At 39.8% G+C, this 21,015-nt stretch overlaps 1 protein-coding gene across 3 annotated transcripts in view; it reads right to left on the bottom strand.

Moving 5' to 3' along the window:
* Positions 1 to 21,015, bottom strand: part of EPB41L4A (erythrocyte membrane protein band 4.1 like 4A) — a 240,970-nt gene that overhangs the window by 124,487 nt on the left and 95,468 nt on the right. For all 3 annotated transcript variants that reach the window (XM_040621976.1, XM_040621978.1, XM_040621977.1), the window contains exon 2: positions 16,231 to 16,335. In XM_040621976.1, the coding sequence (XP_040477910.1) occupies positions 16,231 to 16,335 (105 nt within the window). The remainder of the gene's footprint in view (positions 1 to 16,230; positions 16,336 to 21,015) is intronic.

Below are 21,015 nucleotides of genomic sequence, written 5' to 3'. Positions count from 1 at the left end.
GCCAGCCCCAGGGGTTATGAAGTAAGTAGGATGTGGAGCCATGCTCAGCGCCACTACACGGCTGCGCCCAACTCCAGAGCATCCAAATTACAGTGAGCACAGCTGCACATGGCAGCCTTGCCCCTTTTCTTTTGCATTTATAGTCTATTTCTCCCTGATGACCTCAAAAACCCTAAAGTCTCATGACTTGAAAAAGCTAGGGACTCCTAAACGTGACACTAGCCTCTCAGGAATCCTAACTATTCACCTGACATCTCTACTTGGATGTCCACTAGGCATCTTAAGCTTCTCCTACTCAAAATAAAACGACTGACTCCCTCCCCCCACCAAAACAAAAAACACCCAGATCCTCAATGAGATCCTATCTTCCCAGCTTGAAACTCCCAACAGAGTGCCATCTATGTAGCCTACATCAGGCTGCTGGGCCGTATATAATGTGGACCCTACCATTCCCACTTCAGCACCCTTTCTCGCTACAATCTGGCATCACTGGTCTTCTTTCAGGTCTGGAACACCTCATATTTTTCCCTGCCTTAGAGCTGCTGTCCAGCTGGCTCCTTCTGCCCACCTTCTTGCCATTCAAGATGCTTTTCCTGACCACCAAACAAAGTAGCCTCCCAGTCATTCTGGCACATCATCTTCTCCAAAGCACCCATCACTACCTGATATTTGTTTGTTGTTGTTGTTGTTGTTGTTGTTTTAAAGATTAGCATGTGAGAGAGCAAGAGAGAGAGCAGGAGAAGGAGGGGGGGCAGAGGGAGAGGGAGAAGCAGACTCCCTGCTGAGCAGGAAGCCCGACTTGGGGCTCAATTCCAGGACCCCAGGATCATGACCTAAGCCAAAGGCAGATGCTTAACCTATTGAGCCACCCAGGTGCCCTACTACCTGATATTTGAACACGTATGTATGGTCTGTGTCTTCCCTGGAATATCAACTCCTTGAGACTGAAGATCTTCTCCTTCCTGACCACTGTACCCTAGTTCCTGAGACACAGTGGTCACCCTGTAAATATTTGCTGCATGACTGAAATGGAGATGAGAAATAGCAAATGTTCTTCTTTCCTCACAGTTCTGGGTCACGGATGCTGATGAGAATAAGAATATAACACTAAAGAATTTTAAACGAGAATTCCCTCAAGAAAAATCCTCTATAAAATATCCTACAAACCCTCAAACTGATGCACGCCTTTTTTTTGAGAGAGAGAGAGAGAGAGCATGTGAGCAGGGGGAGGGGCAACAAGAGAAGCAGAGAGAGAGAGAGAATCTTAAGCAGGCTCCACACCCAGCGTGGAGCCTGACCCGGGGCTCCAACTCATGACCCTGAGATCATGACCTGAGTTGAAATCAAGAGTCAGATGCTTAACCAACTGAGCCACCCAGGCGCCCCCTGATGCATATCTTATAAGAAAAAAAAAATTAAGCTCCTATATATCATCAGCTTTTAAAGGGCCTATTTTTGTTAACTCAAAAAGCAACTTTCACAGCAAAATTCACAGTCCAAAAGAGACAGTGGGTATGTCTTGCCCTCTGCCTGTCCCAAAAGCACCTGCCCAACTTTAAACAAGTCCTGGGGCACCACTTTTACTGGACTCATTTACACAAAAGACAGACAACCTAGTTAACTTAGCTTTGAGAGCATGCAATATATTTGAAACTTAGTAAAATTTAAGACAAAATAATATAAGAAAAATACGTAAAATACATTTTATCAAGTAGGCTACTGGCACATCCCAATCAAATCTTTTTATATTCATGGAGAAAATCTTCTTAAGATTCAGAATAAAGTCAAATCAAGGTCATCTTATCACAGGTTTGTATCAAAACTCTAAATTAAAAAAAGTAGCTTCCAACGATAATCAAGAAAATGTCTAGAATCATTAACTCCAAAACCACTGCTTTCTCATTAGCCAATCAATCAACTGTCTGAAATTCCATCTTGCATAGTTTATTTTGATTTAACCAGGGAGAAGAACAGTCTGACTTAATAAAATGTTCTTGGTAAAGAAATCAGCAATATTCCCATCACACACACAACTAAGAAGACGTGGGTCACAGGAAGCCTGTTTCATTGACAAAACTACTTAGCATATCCACATACTTTATTTTACATACAAGCATATATATGTACATGTACAAATACATGTATATATGTGTGTGTATGTGTATATATATATATATTTTTACACTGAGGTTCCTACCATTTCTGATAGTTTTGTTTTGACGTAATTTGTACCTTTATCATTTCAACTGTTTCTCCTTTTAATCTATTTTTTGGTGAAAAGGGGCACTAGGTGCCATTAATGAAGAAAGAACTTTCTATACAGGACAGAATTCAATTCCTCACCTCTCTAAACCTGGAAAACAACAAATTTATGAAAGCTACAGGATAAAATATTTTAGTATACGTGACCCATGGAAAACACATTCATGGCTATTGTAATCAACCACCAAGAGAGAAAAGGAAAAAAAGAAAAGTAAAATTAAGTTCAAGATGCACCATGAAGCTGACTCTAGACAAAGCTAGGTCCTTCAAAAGCATTCTGTGAACCCATGCCAACATCAACACAGACAACAAAGCCCCTGAAGAACAATCGAAGCGTGCCCTGCCCCCCCCCAGGTGCTACACTGCGGAAAGATGCCTACACCGAGCAGCTGGCTGTTCGACAGGCTCACTCTCCCCAATTCCCAGGGTTCTTTCAAGCATGTCGGCTCCTGAACTCTCAGGATGCATCACATGACTGTGCTCAGAAGAGAGCAGACCCACTCCAAACAGAAAATAACTCCAGAAAAACGTCTCTTCCTTTCTAAATAGAAACTGCTCATCAACTATAAAGAAATAGAAAAACCTACTGCTCTGTTTAAAATACTGTTTATTAGGAGTATACTTTTTAAAATGATGGGATCCACAACCATACAGCTCCCCGTGACATTACCTGCACTCAGATTCTCATCTCTCTGCCACACGACCGATTACTACAGAATAGTGTTCTGAATAGCACCGGGTACCTTCCAACACACTAATATCATCCATCTGTAATTCCTTTCAATCCCACGCATGTCCCACCTAACTGCCTAACATCTCAGTTAAGCTTTTTTTTTTTTTAATATTGATGAAATCTGGTTAAAAATGAACAACAAAAGTCTTTCATAAAAGAAGCAAGGCAATAAATTCAAAGAACAGCAGATCAAGGAGACAGCAGACACAGAAAGCCAAGATGGGGAGGTACTGTCATGGCCTCACCTCCGTCTGTCTGGCCACCTGTCTAGGTGAGAGTTTTTTTGTTCACTAATATTACAGATCACTCAGTTGCCAGGGGCAGAAGGTGCTAACAGAGTTATGCACAGGACATCACCCCTTTCAGGTAGTATCCCACCAAGTGGGGGATATTACTTTTTTAAAAGACTTATTTATTTATTTGAGAGAGAAAGAGAGCACATAAGCAGGAGGAGCGGCAGAGGGAAAGGGAGAGAATCCTTAAGCAGACTCCTCACTGAGCATGGAGCCCAAGTCAGGGCTTGATCCCAGGACACTGAGATCACGACCTGAGCAGAAATCAAAGAGTCTGATGCTTAAACCAACTGAGCCACCCAGGTGCCCCACCTGGGGGATATTACTGAACGGGCAAATATAACGCAATATTTGTAATGTGAGACAGGAATAAGCCTAGGGCACTTCTGGAAAGTAAGCAGAAAGCTTTGGGAAGGAGGGGACATCAGCGACACCTCAACTAAGATAGTAAGGAAGAGCAGGATTTAACCAGGTAAAACGAAGAGGGGAAGAGCACAAGTAGAGTGTTCAGGCGGGGTAAGCAGCTCACTCCGCACTCTGACACACAGGTACAGGTACGGAGCGGCAGGTAGTTCTCTTGTGGCTGTACCTTACTGGGACTGTGGTTTGGGCAGGATAGGGGTGCGGATGGAGAGAGGAGCCACACTGCAAAAGAAGAAGCTTGAAAGCAACCAAGGGCCACATATCTTATACCCAATTTTAAGAAATTCCAGAATCTTCAGGGCACCTGGCTGGCGCAGTCGGTTAAGCGGCCGACTCTTGGTTTCAGCTCAGGTTGTGATCTGACAATTGGGAGATGAACCCCGCAACCTGCTCTGTGCTCAGCATGGAGTCTGCTTAAGAGGGACAGAGGGAGAGGGAGAGAAAGTCTTAAGCAGACTCCATGCTGAGCGCGGAGCTGGTCACGGAGCTGGTCACGGAGCTCATCTCCGGAAGACCCTCTCTCCCTCTCCTTCTGCCCCTCCCACCTCAACCCATGCTTGCTCACGCTCTCATTCTAAAATAAAATAATCTTAAAAAAATGAAATGAAAAGAAACTCCAGAATTTTCCCACAGGAATCCAATAGGAAATTGCAAGCCACAAAGGCGAGACATCATTAACGTCGACGTTCTACAAGAAGACTGCCTCTGCAGTGGGGCAAACACCACAGGCAGCATGAGCCGAGACAGGAAGACGGGCTGGAAAGCTTTTATAGAAATGCAAGCTTATCGGGGCGCCTGGGTGGCGCAGTCGTTGAGCGTCTGCCTTCGGCTCAGGGAGTGATCCCAGCATTCTGGGATCGAGCCCCACATCAGGTTCCTCTGCTGGGAGCCTGCTTCTCCCTCTCCCACTCCCCCTGCTTGTGTTCCCTCTCTCGCTGGATGTCTCTCTCTGTCAAATTAATAAATAAAAAAAAAAAATCTTAAAAAAAAAAAGAAATGCAAGCTTATGTGCTGACCTACACTAGAATTCAGAGATGGAGATGGATTCTTGAGAGGTTAGGAGGTGACCATAAATCCTGTTTACTACTGCTGTCCTAGCATAGGCGTCACTGTGGCCCTTTTCACTCTCCGAAGCATCCTGGCTTAGGTGGCCAACTATATAGTCACTCTATTCAGCAGGAAAACAGGAAGAGCCTGGGGACTGCTTAGCCATGAGGGGAGGGAGAGATGACGGAGTAAGGAATGACCCTCTTCTGGGCAGTAAGGATGGTGGTGGCATTCATGAAGGTATGGATACACACATGAGGATTTCCCAAGGGGACACAGGCAACAGGTAGTTATAGGGGGCTGAATTCCCAGATCCTCAGCTTCCATATACACTCCTTCCTGGGGCTGATACACTTAAGAACAGCCCTGAGACTAAGATGCCATGCCAGTTCTCCTTTCCACTGCATTCCCTTTGCACAGAAACACACCCACCTCTCACCCATTCCAATCTCTCTACGGCGCATTGCCCCAAGGCATGAAAAATCCCAGAAGAAACATGGTAACAATTTTAAATACCAGTATTAGCAAAGCTGCTTTTAATAAAGATAGTAGAAATTATGTCTTTCCCTACATTATATGTATTTCTGGTAAGGACTAGGCAAGGTAATAGAAGCATGGTATTTTGGCCTATAGTTCAGTTGATTAGTTGCCAGATAAAGAGTAGGGGGCTGCAGAGGAAATGAGGATTTTTGTTTAATTACCTGGTAGCTTCTACCTTCCAACTATTATACATGGCTTATGAAGAAGATCCCCGTAAGAATAAAACAATCAAAGCCCTGGTAAGCCTATCTCATTTAAGTGACGAAACACTGTGTCTCATCTGTCTATCCGTCTCAAATAAAATTCAAAAGTGAAATGCTTTCCACAAAACACATTAACATTTTTATTTAAATTAACAAGTGACAGAAGGCAACTGGTTGGTTTGGTGATGACTAGCTTTACCAAAGAATTCTACATTGGATGTTTTCCATAAACTGAATGAACTAAATCTGCAGCTCCAAGACTCTGATGAAAATATAAAGTACATAATGAGATAAAGGCATTTTATCAAAAATCTTGCATTGGCAAAAGTGTGTTAAAATTAACAATTTTTAATTTTCCTAATCCTTTCCAACTAAATTGGATGCAATCTGGTGCCTCCAAATAGAAGAGAAAAAAAAAAAAACATAGCTAACACTCCTGATAAATCATTGTAAAGCATTTTTTAATACATTTCCCAGAAATTGTGAAATTTGAATTACTATAATGATTAACAAATTGTAAGTCAAGTGCTTCTGAATTCATTGCTTTCAACTAAACTGAAAGATAACCCAATGAGTGGTCTGAGAAATCACTGCTCTTGGGAACATAAGAAAAAGAGCAAATTTACAGGGGAAAAATGGTGACTACACTGCAGCTGAGGCACTGGATTACTAAAAATAATTTTAGATGATGGATCATCATGTGATTTTTGTCATGTAAGTCAGGAGTTAAGGAATTAAAGGAATTGAATAAAATTCCTTTCTTTTCTATCTTCCTTTTGTAGCAGACAAGGTTGCTCAAGTGCTCATATCAAAAAATAATAAAAAAATAAATAAAACTGTTACTGAGCCCCAGCTCACTCCAGGAATATATTATAATCAACCAGGGGTACATGGACTAATCAAGAAGAAAAAGCCCCATCCATTTCATTAAGAGAAGCATTTCCAATAAACGTTCACTTTTTATTTTTAGTAATTATTAGAATGCATCATATTTTGCTTTTAATTATATGATGATGACCATGGTAATAAGAACTACTCTTATGGCTCAGTAACAATTGCAGCCTGAAGGTCTCATGAAGTAAACTTTTAAAAAATTTCAATGGGTATGTATGATATTGTTATGGATAAATATATCTTATTAATAGAACTATAGGAAGAAAATTCTAGGAAGAAAGTGAAATAGAAGTCAGGGGTAATCAGAAGGGGGAATGAAACATGAGAGACTATGGACTATGAGAAACAAACTGAGGGCTACAGAGGGGAGGGGGGTGGGGGAATGGGATAGACCGGTGATGGGTAGTAAGGAGGGCACATATTGCATGGTGCACTGGGTGTTATACACAACTAATGAATCATCGAGCCTTACATCGAAAACCGGGGATGTACTGTATGGTGACTAACATAATATAATAAAAAATCATTATTAATAAAATAAATAAATAAATAAATAAATAAATAAATATAAATTCGCACCCATTCAAAACCAAAAAAAAAAAAAAAAGTCAAGTTTAAAGAAAAAAAAGGAATAAAGAAACATTTCTGACATTTGATGGAGAGCTTTTTCACATCTATTTTTTTAAAGGTTGTTGAGTACAAAATTGCTACACTGTACAGATTCACTGGATATATTTAAGAGGAATGTGACATCTGGGCTGAAGCCTTTATTTGTTGGTGCAGGACATGAGTGGTTTTCCAGCCTCAGTCGTGGAACCCATACAGCAAAAGGGGTCAGAACCTCGAGGAATGCTGAGCCCCCCTACATGGAGAGCAGCTGCTCTGTGGAGAATCCCACAGTCCTGTGATGGACTTTACAGGAATGAGAAATTAACTTTTGTTAAACCAAAAAAAAAGGAAAGAAAGAAAGGAAGAAAGAAAAGAGTAATGTGACAGATTTTACAATGTCAATATTTATAACCCTGAAATTTGCATCTATTTAAACTTATGATACAATTTTTATTCTTGACCTAAAATTCTCAACACAAGCACATAGAGTTTTGTTTGTTTTTTTTTTTTAATTCTGGAAAGTCACTACTCTCAAGATAATTCTTTGAATAAGAACAGGTCTGGAGGGTGAGATGGTGAGTTCAGATCTGAACATGTTGTGTTTGCAGGTACCACCTGAGAGACATCCAAGTACAGAGTAAGGGCTAACATTTCTGTTACGCTGACCACCAGTTTACAGCACTGGTCTGCTTGTTTTCCACAGACTCCTTTAATCCTTACTACCACCCTTTGAAGTCGGTACTATTAATGTCATCACTTTATAAATGGGGATACTGAGGCACAGAGAAGTGAGGAGACACACCCAATGCCACAGCTGTCCCAAGGAGTGGAGTATATATGAATCCTGATAATCTGGATAAAGAGCCTGTATTCTTTACATAATACAATGCCTCTTGAGATGTCTGAGTTGGAAATACACATTTGAGGATCACCTGTATGACTTTAGATAGTAATTTAAACCATGGAGCAGATGAGATTAAGGAGGAAGAGTGACATATATTTAACAGCAGGAAAATGAGAGCCTCAGGGCTAGGGGTCTCTATGAACATGCTTCTGGCATTCCATTCCAGGCCCCTGGACTCTTGAAAAGCCTCCAGCCATAGTTTCTCAAGGGTTTCTTTTCCAGGTACCATTGATGTGTTGGTGTCAGTCCTCCCAGGCTGTTGCACTGTTTATAAAACTCTTTTTAAAGTCAAAAGGCTACTGAAGAAAACCTTTCTGCTTCTTGATCTTTGCCCTCCCTTAATTGGCATATAACATTGTATTAGTCTAAGGTATATAACATAATGAATTGTACATGTACATACTGTGAAATGATCACAGTAAGTCAACAACCATCACCCTACCTTTCTTATGATAAGAACTTTTAAGAGCCACTCTCTTAGCAACTTTCAGATATACGATATTATTAAGTATAGTCACCATGCTGCACATTAATCCCCAGAACTCATAACTGGAAGTTTTTTACCTTTTGACCACTTTAACCCATTCCATTCCCCACGCCCCCAGAAACCACCAGTCTGTGCTCTGTATCTATGAGCTTGGTTTTTGTTTTTGTTTCTGTTTTTAATTTTTATTTTATTTTTTAGAAAGATTTATTTATTTATTTATCCATCTATTTATTTATTTATTTGAAAGAGAGAGACAGAGGGAAGGGGAAAGGGAGAGAGAGAGAATACTCAAGCAGACTCCCCGCTGAGCGCAGAACCTGAAGTGAGTCTCCATCTTACCACCCTGAGATCATTACCTGAGCTAAAATCAAGTATCAGATGCTTAAAGGACTGAGCCACCCAGGTGCCCTTCTGTTTTTTTAGATTCCACATATAACTAAGATCATACAGTGTTTGCCTTCCTCTCTTATTTCACTTGGCATAATGCACTCAAGAGTCAACCACGTTGTCACAAACAGCAGGAGTTCCTTATTTTTATAACTATATTCCATTTTATATACATATTATATATATATATATATGATCGACATATAACCTCACATCTTTATCCATTCATCCCTTGATAGACACTTAAGTTGTTTCCATGTCTTGACTATAAGTTTCAATTTGTAATAATCCAACATGACCAACTTCCTGTCTTTCTTTGCAACAAACAACTCACATTATCACTTACACATCTTATTAGTCATTATGAGTATCTGTCAGAACATAAAGTTACAGAAAGTAAATTTCATACTGCAAAATAGAATAAATCAGGATACAAAGAACACCATTTATTCATGGCAGAGCCTGCCTGCTAGTGCTCAATGGATGGGGATCATTTTTGCTCAGTATTACTCAGTATTTGGGGACAGAGAGAAGAATACAAATATATACACAGTTTATTTTATATTTTTAACAAAATTATTTCAGAGACAAATAGTGCCAGTAGTCGTATTAATAAACAGGTGAGCCTGTATCCAGTTAGAGCATTAGAAAATCATTGACAAAATCATATCAACATTTTTAGGAAAAGGCAAAGGAAAAGATCATCAAGACTGAATAGGAATAACCAAAAGAAAACTTGAAAAGTGGAAAACAGGAGAATGCGTTGTCATAAGAGCAAAATGAGTTTCAAGGAGTGAGTCATTAGGGTCAACTCAACCCTAAGGTCAAGAAAGATAAGGATTGAAAGTATCACTTGGATTTAACAACTAGAGACCCTGAGGACAGTTTCGGTGCCACAATAGGTATAAACCTGAACTGTGAGAAGTTTAGGAATGAACAGGATTTGAGAAGCAAGCGGAGACATGAATGTAGACAATGCTTCCTGGAGGTTAGGTGTGACACAGAGTCAATATGGTGCTAGACAGAGGAGTGCATGTGAGTGGGAGAAGGCTGGTTTTAAACGGTAGAAACTTGAGCAAGCCCAAACCCTGAAGGAAAGGAGGGAAAAGAGGGAGAGAGTTAGAGATAGAAAAAAAGAGTGATAAAGATCCAGGTCAGCAGCCCTGGGGCTACTCCACTGTGAGAGAAGGAAGGATGGACAAGTCACCAAGGGTGTTGTGTGGAGGATCAAGAAGTTGGGAAGCTACCACCTGACTGTTTTTATTGTCTTAATGAAGCAAAAGAAGAGTTCACTGGTGGGGGGAGAGGATATCCATATGCTGGCTGTACCTCTATGCTACATGTTTCCCTCCTTTGACCTCTGAAGTCATAGGGCAAAAGATCCAACATCCTCATTCTCAAAGGCAGGTTGAATTCCATATTCTGAGAAAAGCTCTATATATTGAATTTCTGCTTTTTTTTTTTTAAAGATTTTATTTATTTATTCGACAGAGATAGAAACAGCCAGTGAGAGAGGGAACACAAGCAGGGGGAGCGGGAGAGGAAGAAGCAGGCTCATAGTGGAGGAGCCTGATGTGGGGCTCGATCCCATAACGCCGGGATCACACCCCGAGCCAAAGGCAGACGCTTAACCGCTGTGCCACCCAGGCACCCCTGAATTTCTGCTTTTGAAAGAGTAATTTGAAAAGGAGCCCCAAGTGCTAACATTAAACTAAGACATGATAACTGTTCATTTTAAAAACAGAACTTTAAAAAAAAAAAAACAGAAGTAATATTGGGATATCACATTTCTCCTCATTACTGCTTTCAATATCAATTAGACTCATCTTTAAAAATCTCCAGAGGTCTTAAAGAGTCTGGAGCTTATTTTATTTTTGTCTCTTGTATCCTCCAGACTGTTTCCTCCTTTCCCCATTCCACCATTTAAAAAAAATATATATCACCAGCAGTATTTTCCTCCATCCTAGTTTCAACATGAAAGGCTTTCTATAGATTTCACACCTTATAATCTACAAAGAGCCTTCACATTTTTCTAATTTGGTCCTGTAACGATCTTGAAAGTTGGCAGGAGGGGGAGCATTCTTCTTCTCAACATTCAGAAAAATTAAGTGACTTGAACATTCAGGACTCACACCAGTGTTGTGACTCCAAAGGCACTTATCTGTTCTACTACATCACGTCCCACTTACAGCAACTTCTGAACACCCAAAAGGTGGCTCAAGTTTCTGCCAACTTCAGAGTAATTTCGAATTCACCCAATTATTTAAAGAAGTCTGCACTGTAATTTCAATTTACCTGCCTAGCATTAACAGATCTCATCATCCCTCTCCCATAACAAGGCACCTAACTCATCTTTAAAAAAAGCAACTAATATTGCTCACTGACATCTGGGGATGCACATGCAGCCCTAATCATGGAAAAATCCTGACTATTAACAGGAGGATGTATACTATTATTCTCCAGGGAAAATAACCCTCTTTCAGGTTTCTGCCTAATCGGTGAATCCAAATAAGAAAGCCCTTATGTTTCCACTAAGCAAGCAAAAATAAAATGCTTCCCACTGTAACCACGTGTATTAGTTTCTTTTTGCAGCTGTAACAAATTACCATAACCTTGGCCTAAAACAACAGAAATTTATCATCTTAGAATTCTGAAGGTTCAAAGTCCAAAATGGTCTCACTGGGTACAATGGACCAAATTCACATGTTGAAACCCTAATCCTAATACCTAATCCTAATCCAAATACTTAATATGTTAGAATTGGAGGTAGTACCTTTGAGAGGTAATTAGGTCATGAATGGGATTAGTGCCCTTATAAGAAGAGGTCACAGAGCTAGCTAGCTCCCTTTTCGCCATGTGACGTTACAAGGAAAATTGGATTGTCTACAACTTGGAAGAGGGCTCTCACCCAATCACGGGGGCACTCTAATCTCAGGTTTATAGCCTCCGAGGTGTGATAAATCAGTATTTCTTGTTCGTGTCACCCAGTCTATGGTGATTTTTTTAGAGCAGCCCAAACTAAGACAGTAGGCTATGTCTTCTGGAAGCTCCAGGGCAGAATCTGCTTCCTTTCCTCTTCTGGCTTCTAGAAGCTGCCTTCATTCTCTGTATCAAGGTCCCCTTCCAGTAATCACATGCTTTTGACCTCTGCCTCCACTGTTACATTTCCTTTTCTCTGATTCTCCTGCGTCCCTCTGTCATGTATAAGGAGACTTCTAATTACAGTGATCCTGCTTCAATAAATTAGGATGACCCCTCCATACAAGATCCTTAACTTAATCACACCTGCAAAGTCCCTCCTGCCAGGTAAGGTGATGTTCACAGGTGCTGGGGACTAGGATGCTAAGCCAAGAGAAGGCTGGGAACCCTTCAAGGCAAAGACACACCAAGGTGAGCCGCTGAGCTACACACCACATGCTGAGAATTAGAGGGTGTTGCTACTGAGCTAGCCGTGAAATTGATGATAGGCACTCCTAGAACATACTAGAGAGAGCCAACGTCTCTGGAAGTTCTGCTGTTCTAGATCAATGGTGAGTACCTAAGAGAATTTTAAATATTTACAGCTAGTAAGTGGCAGGGTCCTGCAATAAATCTGGGTTTTTCTGACTCTTATGTGGGTTCTTGTAATCCCTCTCATATACCTTAAACTGAGGCTGGAAATTTCCTGTTAAATTGAACCAAGGCCCTGAAAAAAAAAAAAAAAAAAAAAGCTACATTCCTGGCACAAACCAGTCTGGACCAAGAAAGAACCAGGATGACACAGGCCAAAGCAGAACAGAAAGTAGGCTATATTCCCAGGCTAAGTCCTTTCCCGTGTGTCTTTAGGAAAAGGAAACACACATACATGAACCCCGCTGTGCATCTTTAAGGGACTGTTTTATAAAAGTAAGCCTCAATTAACACAGGCAGCACTGTGTTAACTCAGTCTCAATAAGCGTGCCTTCCTGCAGAAATGTTTTTACTTCCTAGAAGCTCTTTCACAGACCCTACCTGGAAAGTGCAGCAATTATGGTGCCCAGAGGGTTCCAAATCAAGTCAGCTGCACCCCTTGGAGCGCAGCTTGCTTTACCAAGGTTTATTTCTGCCTGGCTGTTACTCTGCACACATAGGTGATGCCTGAATCAACACATTTGTTGCATGAATTTCCCAGGACTTGGTTTTATGAAATGTATAGTTTAATAAAACTTGTATGTTTAATATTCTAGGCAGCAAATTCCCTTTCCCCAGAATTCCTGAGACTATGTGAAAAACAGAGGAAGCTCTAGCACAGGCCTGCACATATTAGGCATTCTTTACATTGCTATTGAGCGACCACAAATACACAAATACACAAAGGCCTAAATAAACTCTCTTGCCCCAGGTCAATCTGAGAAGTCCACTTGCTGGAAAATACCATTTAACTCCTCTCAACAAACCTTAAGTATGTAAATTGCACAGAAAGAGAATTTCTCAGTATCCTAGGTCTGCAAAACCTTTCCATCTTACAAGCACTCAAGTCAGGATATTATAGTGGTTGATGGTGTTGGAGACATGAAGACTTGGGTTTAAATTCTTCTGGTCCTCATACTTGCTGGTTATGGGACCTTGGGAAAGTGGCTTAACCTTTTCAGCTTCTGTTACTTCATCTCTGATGGTAGGATAACAATATTTAGCATGCATGGCTGTTTTGAGCATGTAATGACAGCATATGGAAAATGTTCCACAATTTCTGGTGCACTAATGATGAGGATGATGATGGATGGTGGCAATGATGACATGTCTAGATCCAGCCTCTCGGTTATCCTGCTCCCCCCGGACAGACAAGTTCCCTGCTATGTGAGGTCCATGCGTCCCCAGGTACACAACCTCCCAGTCCACTCCCAGCCAGTTTGGGCATGGCCCCAAGGCATGATCCACTGTCAAGGGAAGCCTAGGGCTTCTCACTGATGTGAGCCACCTCTTCCTAATCCTCATCTTTCTTGCCTTTTACCCCCAGCTCCTTCTCCCACTTTCTCTTTTTATTTGCCTCAACAGTAGACCTAAGGGGTCCCTCTTATGGCCTCGAAGTCTTTTCTACGTGGATCTTACTTATTTTAAAGATTATTACAAAGCATTCCCTCTTAAAAATAAAACTTTTGGTGCAGAAAACGAGCAAGGCAATACACAAAATTCAATCTAATAGATTGTAATTCAGGCAAGTTCCTGGAAATCATTAAACACAAAAATTTTTCACTGTGCCCTGTGCCATTCGGACATAGGGTTATTCTTTAATGTTTGCCTTAAGAACTAAGAGCTACATAGGCCCGCTCCTACTAACACAGAGAGAAGACAGAGAAATATGAATTGGGGCTCATCGACATTTCCCCTAGAAATAAAGTTGAGCCTTGGGTGGTTGCCCTGCTGGAATGAGGATCCTGCCAAAGCTTCCCCCCCCCCCCCCCCCCCGGAGGGAAATCCTTGGTTCTGCCTGAAAACCCAAGAGAAGCAAATCAGTCGTGGAATCACATTTTCTATCTTTTCAACACTATCAGCCCTTCGTATGCTTTGATGAAATGATTATCTAAAGGAGGGGAAAATGTTCATAACCTTCTCACAGCTTCCAACAACTACAAAAATACATAAGACAATCAGACAATACACTTGATCATGAAAAGACTAAGGAATGTTTCTAAATCACCTCTATTTTATCTTTGTTCACTAAAAAGAACTAAATTCAGGAGGCAAAAAATAGTTTTTTCATGTGATTTACACACCTGATGTTCTTAACAGTATCAAATAAACATGACCTAAGAGCTTTCTCCTTCTAACTGTAATGTAGTTTCTTCTAAAACCTGCATTGCAAACACATCACAAATGCCAACCCTTAGGAATAAAGGTAAGAGAAAAAAAATTTTTTGGTTTTAATATAAGCCCTAGAACACTTTGAATCAATACCAACGGCTAATTCTTTTTGCAATGATAGAGGCTATTGTTTGAAATTCTCTGGCAGGGCGCCTGGGTGGCTCAGTTGAAATTCTCTGACTTCTCATATATTTTTTTCCTTTGCAATGTTTAAAAAAAAAGGGGGGGGGGAGAGAGATAAGGTCTATATAATTTTAGCAAGACACTCAATCTTTCCAGGCAAAGTCTGACATACTAGATAAGATCAGGAAACAGTAGTTTTCTCTACTAGGAAAAACGTTCTTTCAAAAATATGAATGTAATGCAAAATAGCTTCTATAGCCTTCAATTTAATCTTTCAATATAGATTTACAGTTCTGCAGTATTGACTGATGGCCTATACAGGACAGAATTCAGGGAACTCCTGAAGCTGTCCATTTCCCTCTCTTTGAAGTGTGCCTTAATGACCGTTTGCCTTTAGAAAGCTACTCCTTTCTATGCAAAGCTAACCAACACACCCAATTTTTTATTACTGCTTTGTGAAATCCTTCTGTGAAACAAAATGGATTATGAAACTAGCTCAGGAAAAATCACAAGTTATCACCATCAACAGCATTCCATTTGTCTGTCTCTTCTCATCCTAGCACGTTCCTGTGATCGAAGCAGAAAAACCCCACTCAGACAATCCTGTGCCTCACTGAACAGACCCCAGAGGATCCACTGGAAGCTAGGAGAAGCGATGAAGGAAGAGGAGGAAATCTTTATTCCAACAGGAGCTGAGTAACATGAAAAATAAAAATCAAACGGGACTTTTAAGGTAAGCATATAAGCATTCTGCATAAGACTGTGTCTGAGATTAAGACCTTTCTTAGACTAAACCAAAAGGCACTAAGGAATATCCTTTCAAACCCCCAAACCTCCACCTCCAAAGTGTTTCTCTTCTTTTCATCATCCAAGAAATAGCTTTTCAGCCTTGTAACCATATAGAATCTATACTAACCAGTGTAGTGAATCTCTTAGTAATTCTACCATCCAACAAGGTAGGAAGATGTTAGACCTTCATGAACGATTGACATCAGACACCAAAAGTGTGGTTGCCTTTATTACCTACTCCATCAGGCTCATGAGTGAAAACCTCTACTTACTTCTTTTGTAATTGCACTTCCAACTTCTAAAGCTTAGATAAGCGCTTTTTCACACTGTATATTTTCTCTTTAACCATTTATTTTCTTAAAAGGCAGTAAGTACTATCTGTCAGTTCAGAAGACTAGCCACTTGGCTCCTAACACATTCCATGGCTTTTCTGTTCTCCTAACAGCATAACTCTCTATGACATGGTTGCAAAAATGTAAACCAGGGAAGTCTTCTGCAGAGAGTACACACATACAAGCTGTGAATCCTGCCACTCTGCAGACTTTTGGCAAAAGAGGAAAAAAATGCAAAAAACATTAGCAAGGAAAAACATGTTCAAGGCTTTCAAAGTCATTTTCAGTTACAAAGAAACTACCTACCTAAAACCACATCAGCAAAGGCCAGAGAGAAAGTGAAATTTATAACCAGAAAAATTGAAACGAAGTCATTGTACTCACTGTCTGATGGCTTCTGTCACAGTAACGCAGCCCAAAATAATCTATCTCCACAAGGTTTATGTGACGGAATACGTGGTCAAGGACAACAGAACCTTTCGTTGACTTCTGCAAAAATAATTCACAGTTTTATTTTTTTTAACATGGTGTCTCGTCTTTCTCAGTGGGACACAGTCACAGCTCTCATTCTGTCTTAGCTTCGCCCACAATGGAAGCGATCCTATTAGCTCACAGTTCCCTTTCTAAGTTTTGTCTCAATTACAAAGAAAAGTAGGGTCGCAAGTAAAGTATATTTAAGCAATTCCTTTGAAAAGCCGTTTTTAAATTGTAGTAGGTTTTTTAATTAATATAAGCTTCTTTTCTTAGGGGATTGTAAATTATCTTCAGGACAAAATTCTTCTCTTAATAAAGATAATCTTTTATATGAAGAGCATCTAATGAATTCATCAAAAACCACTCATGTTGGTTAAAATCCCACAGTTCTTTCACTTTAAAAAGCAATTTTCACCTACAGTGTTACTCTCACAACACAGAAGATACACAGAATTAAAATAACAATAGTCAAAGCTTTTATTTTCAATCTTCAACTAATAAACCCATAGATTAAAGCTGCCAAAGTTACTGTTCTGAAAAGCCCTTGTGAAGAAATTTTACTTTATCTCTTTCACATAAGCACAGATATGGAGAGAACACTTCCCCTGGCTGCTTTCTAAGATCTAATATATTGGATCTAATATATTAAATACCAATTATCACAAATCTAAAGACAAACATTTAATCAGCAAGAACTACTTCACATACCATATTAATCTTGAAAATAATCCATTTCAGAGGTCTACAGATACAGACTTTTCCTTTCTTTTGCCCCACCACTGTCAGGTACAACAGGGGAGTAAGAGAAATCCCCAGGAAGTCACACACTGCATTAATGAAGTAGGGCTTTGTTCAGCTGTGGTTTTCCCCAGAGAATTAGCATCGCACGCCTGCTCGTACACGGGGAGTACTCAATACTGCACTGCTTTTAGAAAATGGAGCTGTAACGTAAGGGAAATGTTTTGACTACATGTACTCTAAAATGGATAAGAGATGACAAAAGCACACACTGAGAGAAGGCGTTCCTGTTACAAATCCCAAAGGTATTTTTGTTTCCTTCTAAATTACCTTGGTTAAACTTAATTGATATCTTTTTCAGAATCCATTGGATGATTCATAAACAAAAAGCCCTTCCATGATGGATCTTTGGCTCAGGCCACGGTCTACTGAAATAGCAACGCCACATCCAGTCAATGTTTCTTTGTGCTCATGTACGTATGTGTTTCACTGGGGTAAAGACCTGGAAGTAAAATCACTCTTCCTAAGGATATGCATACTTAAAATTACAATGGGCACCACCAAAGAGACCATTACAATTTGTTCAATGAAGGTACATTTCCCCATACCTTTGCCAACACTTGGTTGAGCAAAATTTTCCCATCTAATTGAACAAAAAAGAGGGGAGAGGGTAACTGTTTTAATTTGCATTTTCCTGACACTTATCAAAGTTAAGTGCTCCATCATCTGCTTACTAACCAATTGCATTTCTTAGCATTTGGGTTAGGCATTCTCTAACTTGAAGTTTATGAGCAAAGTATTTATAATACTGGCACAATTTTTTTTAAAGATTTATTTTATCTGAGAGAGAGAAAGAGAGCACGCAAATGGGAGGAGCAGAGGGAGAAGGAGAGAGAATCTTAAGCAGACTCCACACCTAGTGTGGAGCCAGAGGCAGGGCTGAATCTCACAACCCTAAGATCAGGACCTGAGCCGAAATCAAGAGTCAGACACTTACTGGACTGTGCCACCCAGGTACCCCTGTACAATTTTACTTTGTATATTTACCTCTTTATTCCATCTGTAAATTATTTTTGTGCTTAGGATAAGGGCCTAACTTTGTTTCCAAATGGATAGACATTTTACTGGAAAGGTCATCATTTCTCTTTTGATGTGATAAAAACTTTATCATCTACTAAATTAGCCCTTATTCTATCCCACAGATTATTCCTGAACCAATCCTCCAAGATTTTAATGATTCAGTTTTAATGTAATTTGTTGGTCTCCACCATTCTTTTCTAAAATTGTCTTTGCAAATTCTTAGACATTTTTCTCTATTAGAGGACGTTTAGTAGCAGGTTGGTATTTTTTTTTTAAGTTTTTATTTAAATTCTAGTATTGTTAACATACAGCATTATATGAGTCACAGGTGTACAATACAGTGATTCAACACTTTCATACATCAGGGGTGCTCACTGTAACAAGTACACTCCTTACTCCCCATTTCCTGTTTCACTCATCTCCCCCCACCTCCCCCTGCTAACCATCAGTTTGTTCTCAATAGTTAAGAATCTAGTCCTTGGTTTGTCTCTCTCACTCTTATTTTTTCCCTTTGCTTGTTTGCTTTGTTTCTTAAATTCCACATATGAATGAAATCATATGGTATTTGTCTTTCTCTGACTGACTTATTCCACTTAACACTGTTCTCTAGACCCATCCATGTTGTTGCAAATGGCACGATTTCGTTCTTTTTTATGGCCAAATAATATTCCATCATAGGGGCGCCTGGATGGCTCAGTCAGTTGAGTGTCCATCTGGCTCTTGATTGCAGCTCAGGTCATGATCTCACAGTCTTGGTATAAAGCTCCATGTTGGGCTCTGCGCTTAACCAGGAGTCTGCTGGAGAGTCTCTCTCTCCCTCTACCTTTGTCCCTCCCTGCCTCAAAAAAATAAATAAATCTTAAAAAATATATATTCCAGGAGTGTCTGGATGGCTCAGTCAGTTAAGCGTTCAGCTTACTCCATGCTGGGGCATGGAGCCTACTCAAGATTCACTCTCTCCCTCTGCCCCCCCCTTTAAAATCTCCATTGTGTATATACACCACCTCTGCTTTATCCATTCATCTATTGTTTGGACACTTGGGCTGCTTCCATAGTGTGGCTATTGTAAATAATGCTGCAATAAACACAGGGGTGCATGCATCCCTTTGAATTAGTGTTTTTGTATTCTTTAGGTAAATACCCAGTAGTGTGCTTACTGGATTGCAAGGTAGTTCTATTTTTAACTTTTCGAGGAAACTTCATACTGTTTTCCACAGTGGCTGCACTAGTTTGCATTCCTACCAACAGTGCAAGAGGGTTCCCCTTTCTCCACATCCTCGCCAACACCTGCTGTTTCTTGTGTCTTTGATTTTAGCCATTCTGACAGGTATGAAGTGATATCTCATTGTACTTTTGATTTATATTCCCCTGATGTGTCTGTTGGCCATCTGTATGTCTCTGGAGAAATGTCTGTTCAGGTCTTCTGCCCATTTTTAAATTAGATTTGTTTTTTTCAAGTTGTATAAGTTCTTTATATATTTTGGATAGTAATCCTTTATCAGCTGTGTCATTTGCAAATATCTTTTCCCATTCTGTAGGCTGCCTTTTAATTTTGTTGTTTCCTTCACTGTGCAGAAGGTTTTTATTTTGATATAGATCCAATGGTTTATTTGTACTTTTGTTTCCCTTGCCTCAGGAGACATATCTAGAAAGAAGTTGCTATGGCCAATGCCAAAGAGGTTATTGCTTGTGCTTCAGGTCTCACATTTAGGATTTTAATCCATTTTCTATTTGTTCGTGAACGACGTAAGAAAGTAGTCCAATTTCATTCTTTTGAATCCTGCTATCCAGTTTTCCCAACACCATTTGTTGAAGAACACCGTCTTTTTTCCCATTGCATATTCCTTCCTGCTTTATCGAATATTAATTGACCATATAATTGAAGGGTTTTTTCTGGGTTTTCTTTTCTGTTCCACTGACCTATGTGTCTATGTGCCAGTACCGTACTGTTTTGATAACTACAGCTTTGTAATATAACTTGAGGTCCAAAATTGTGATGCCTCCAGCTTTGCTTTGCTTTTTCAAGATTGCTTTGGCTATCTGGGGTCTTCTGTGGTTCCATACAAATTTTAGGATTCTTTGTTCTAGTTCTGTGAAAAATGTTGTTGGTATTTTAATAGGGATTTCATTAAATGTGTAGATTGCTTTGGGTAGTACAGACATTTTAACAATATTTGTTCTTCCAATCCATGAGCATGGAACGTCTTTCCATTTCCTTGTTTCTCCTTCCATTTCTTTCATCGGTGTTTTATAGTTTTCAGAGCACAGGTCTTCACCTCTTCGGTTAGGTTTACTCCTAAGTATCTTATTATTCTGGGTGCAATTAAAAACAAAAATGTTTTCTTAATTTCTCTTTCAGTTGCTTCATTATTAGTGCACAGAAATGCAACAGATTTCTGCACACGGATTTTTTAACCTCTGACTTTACTGAATTTGTTTATCACTTCTAGCAGCTTTTTTGGTGGAGTCTTTTGAGTTTTCTATATATAGTGTCATGTCATCTGAGAATAGTCAAAGTTTTACTTCTTCCTTACTGATTTGGATGTCTTCTATTTCTGTCTGTTGTCTGATTGCTGTGGCTAGGACTTCCAGTACTATGTTGAATAAAAGAGGTGAGAGTGGACATCCTTGTCATGTTCCTGACCTTAGGGGAAAAAACCTCCTTTCTCCCCATTAAGGATGATGTTCAGCCTGCTAATTTAATAAATAACTCTGTTTTGACTGGAATTAAACTGAATTGACAGACTGGATGACTTGGGGAATAATGATAGGATATTTATAAAGTGAAACCTATATGTTTTCTTTTATGTCCTTCAAGGATGTTTTATCCTTTTTTCATGTGGGTCTTACAAAATTCTACTCAGGCTTTATGGCAGA

Source organism: Ursus maritimus, unplaced genomic scaffold, assembly GCF_017311325.1.
Source record: "Ursus maritimus isolate PB19 unplaced genomic scaffold, ASM1731132v1 scaffold_5, whole genome shotgun sequence".
Taxonomy (NCBI): domain Eukaryota; kingdom Metazoa; phylum Chordata; class Mammalia; order Carnivora; family Ursidae; genus Ursus; species Ursus maritimus.
The sequence above is the reverse complement of the archived record's forward strand: the minus strand, read 5'-3'. Positions and strand labels throughout refer to the sequence as shown.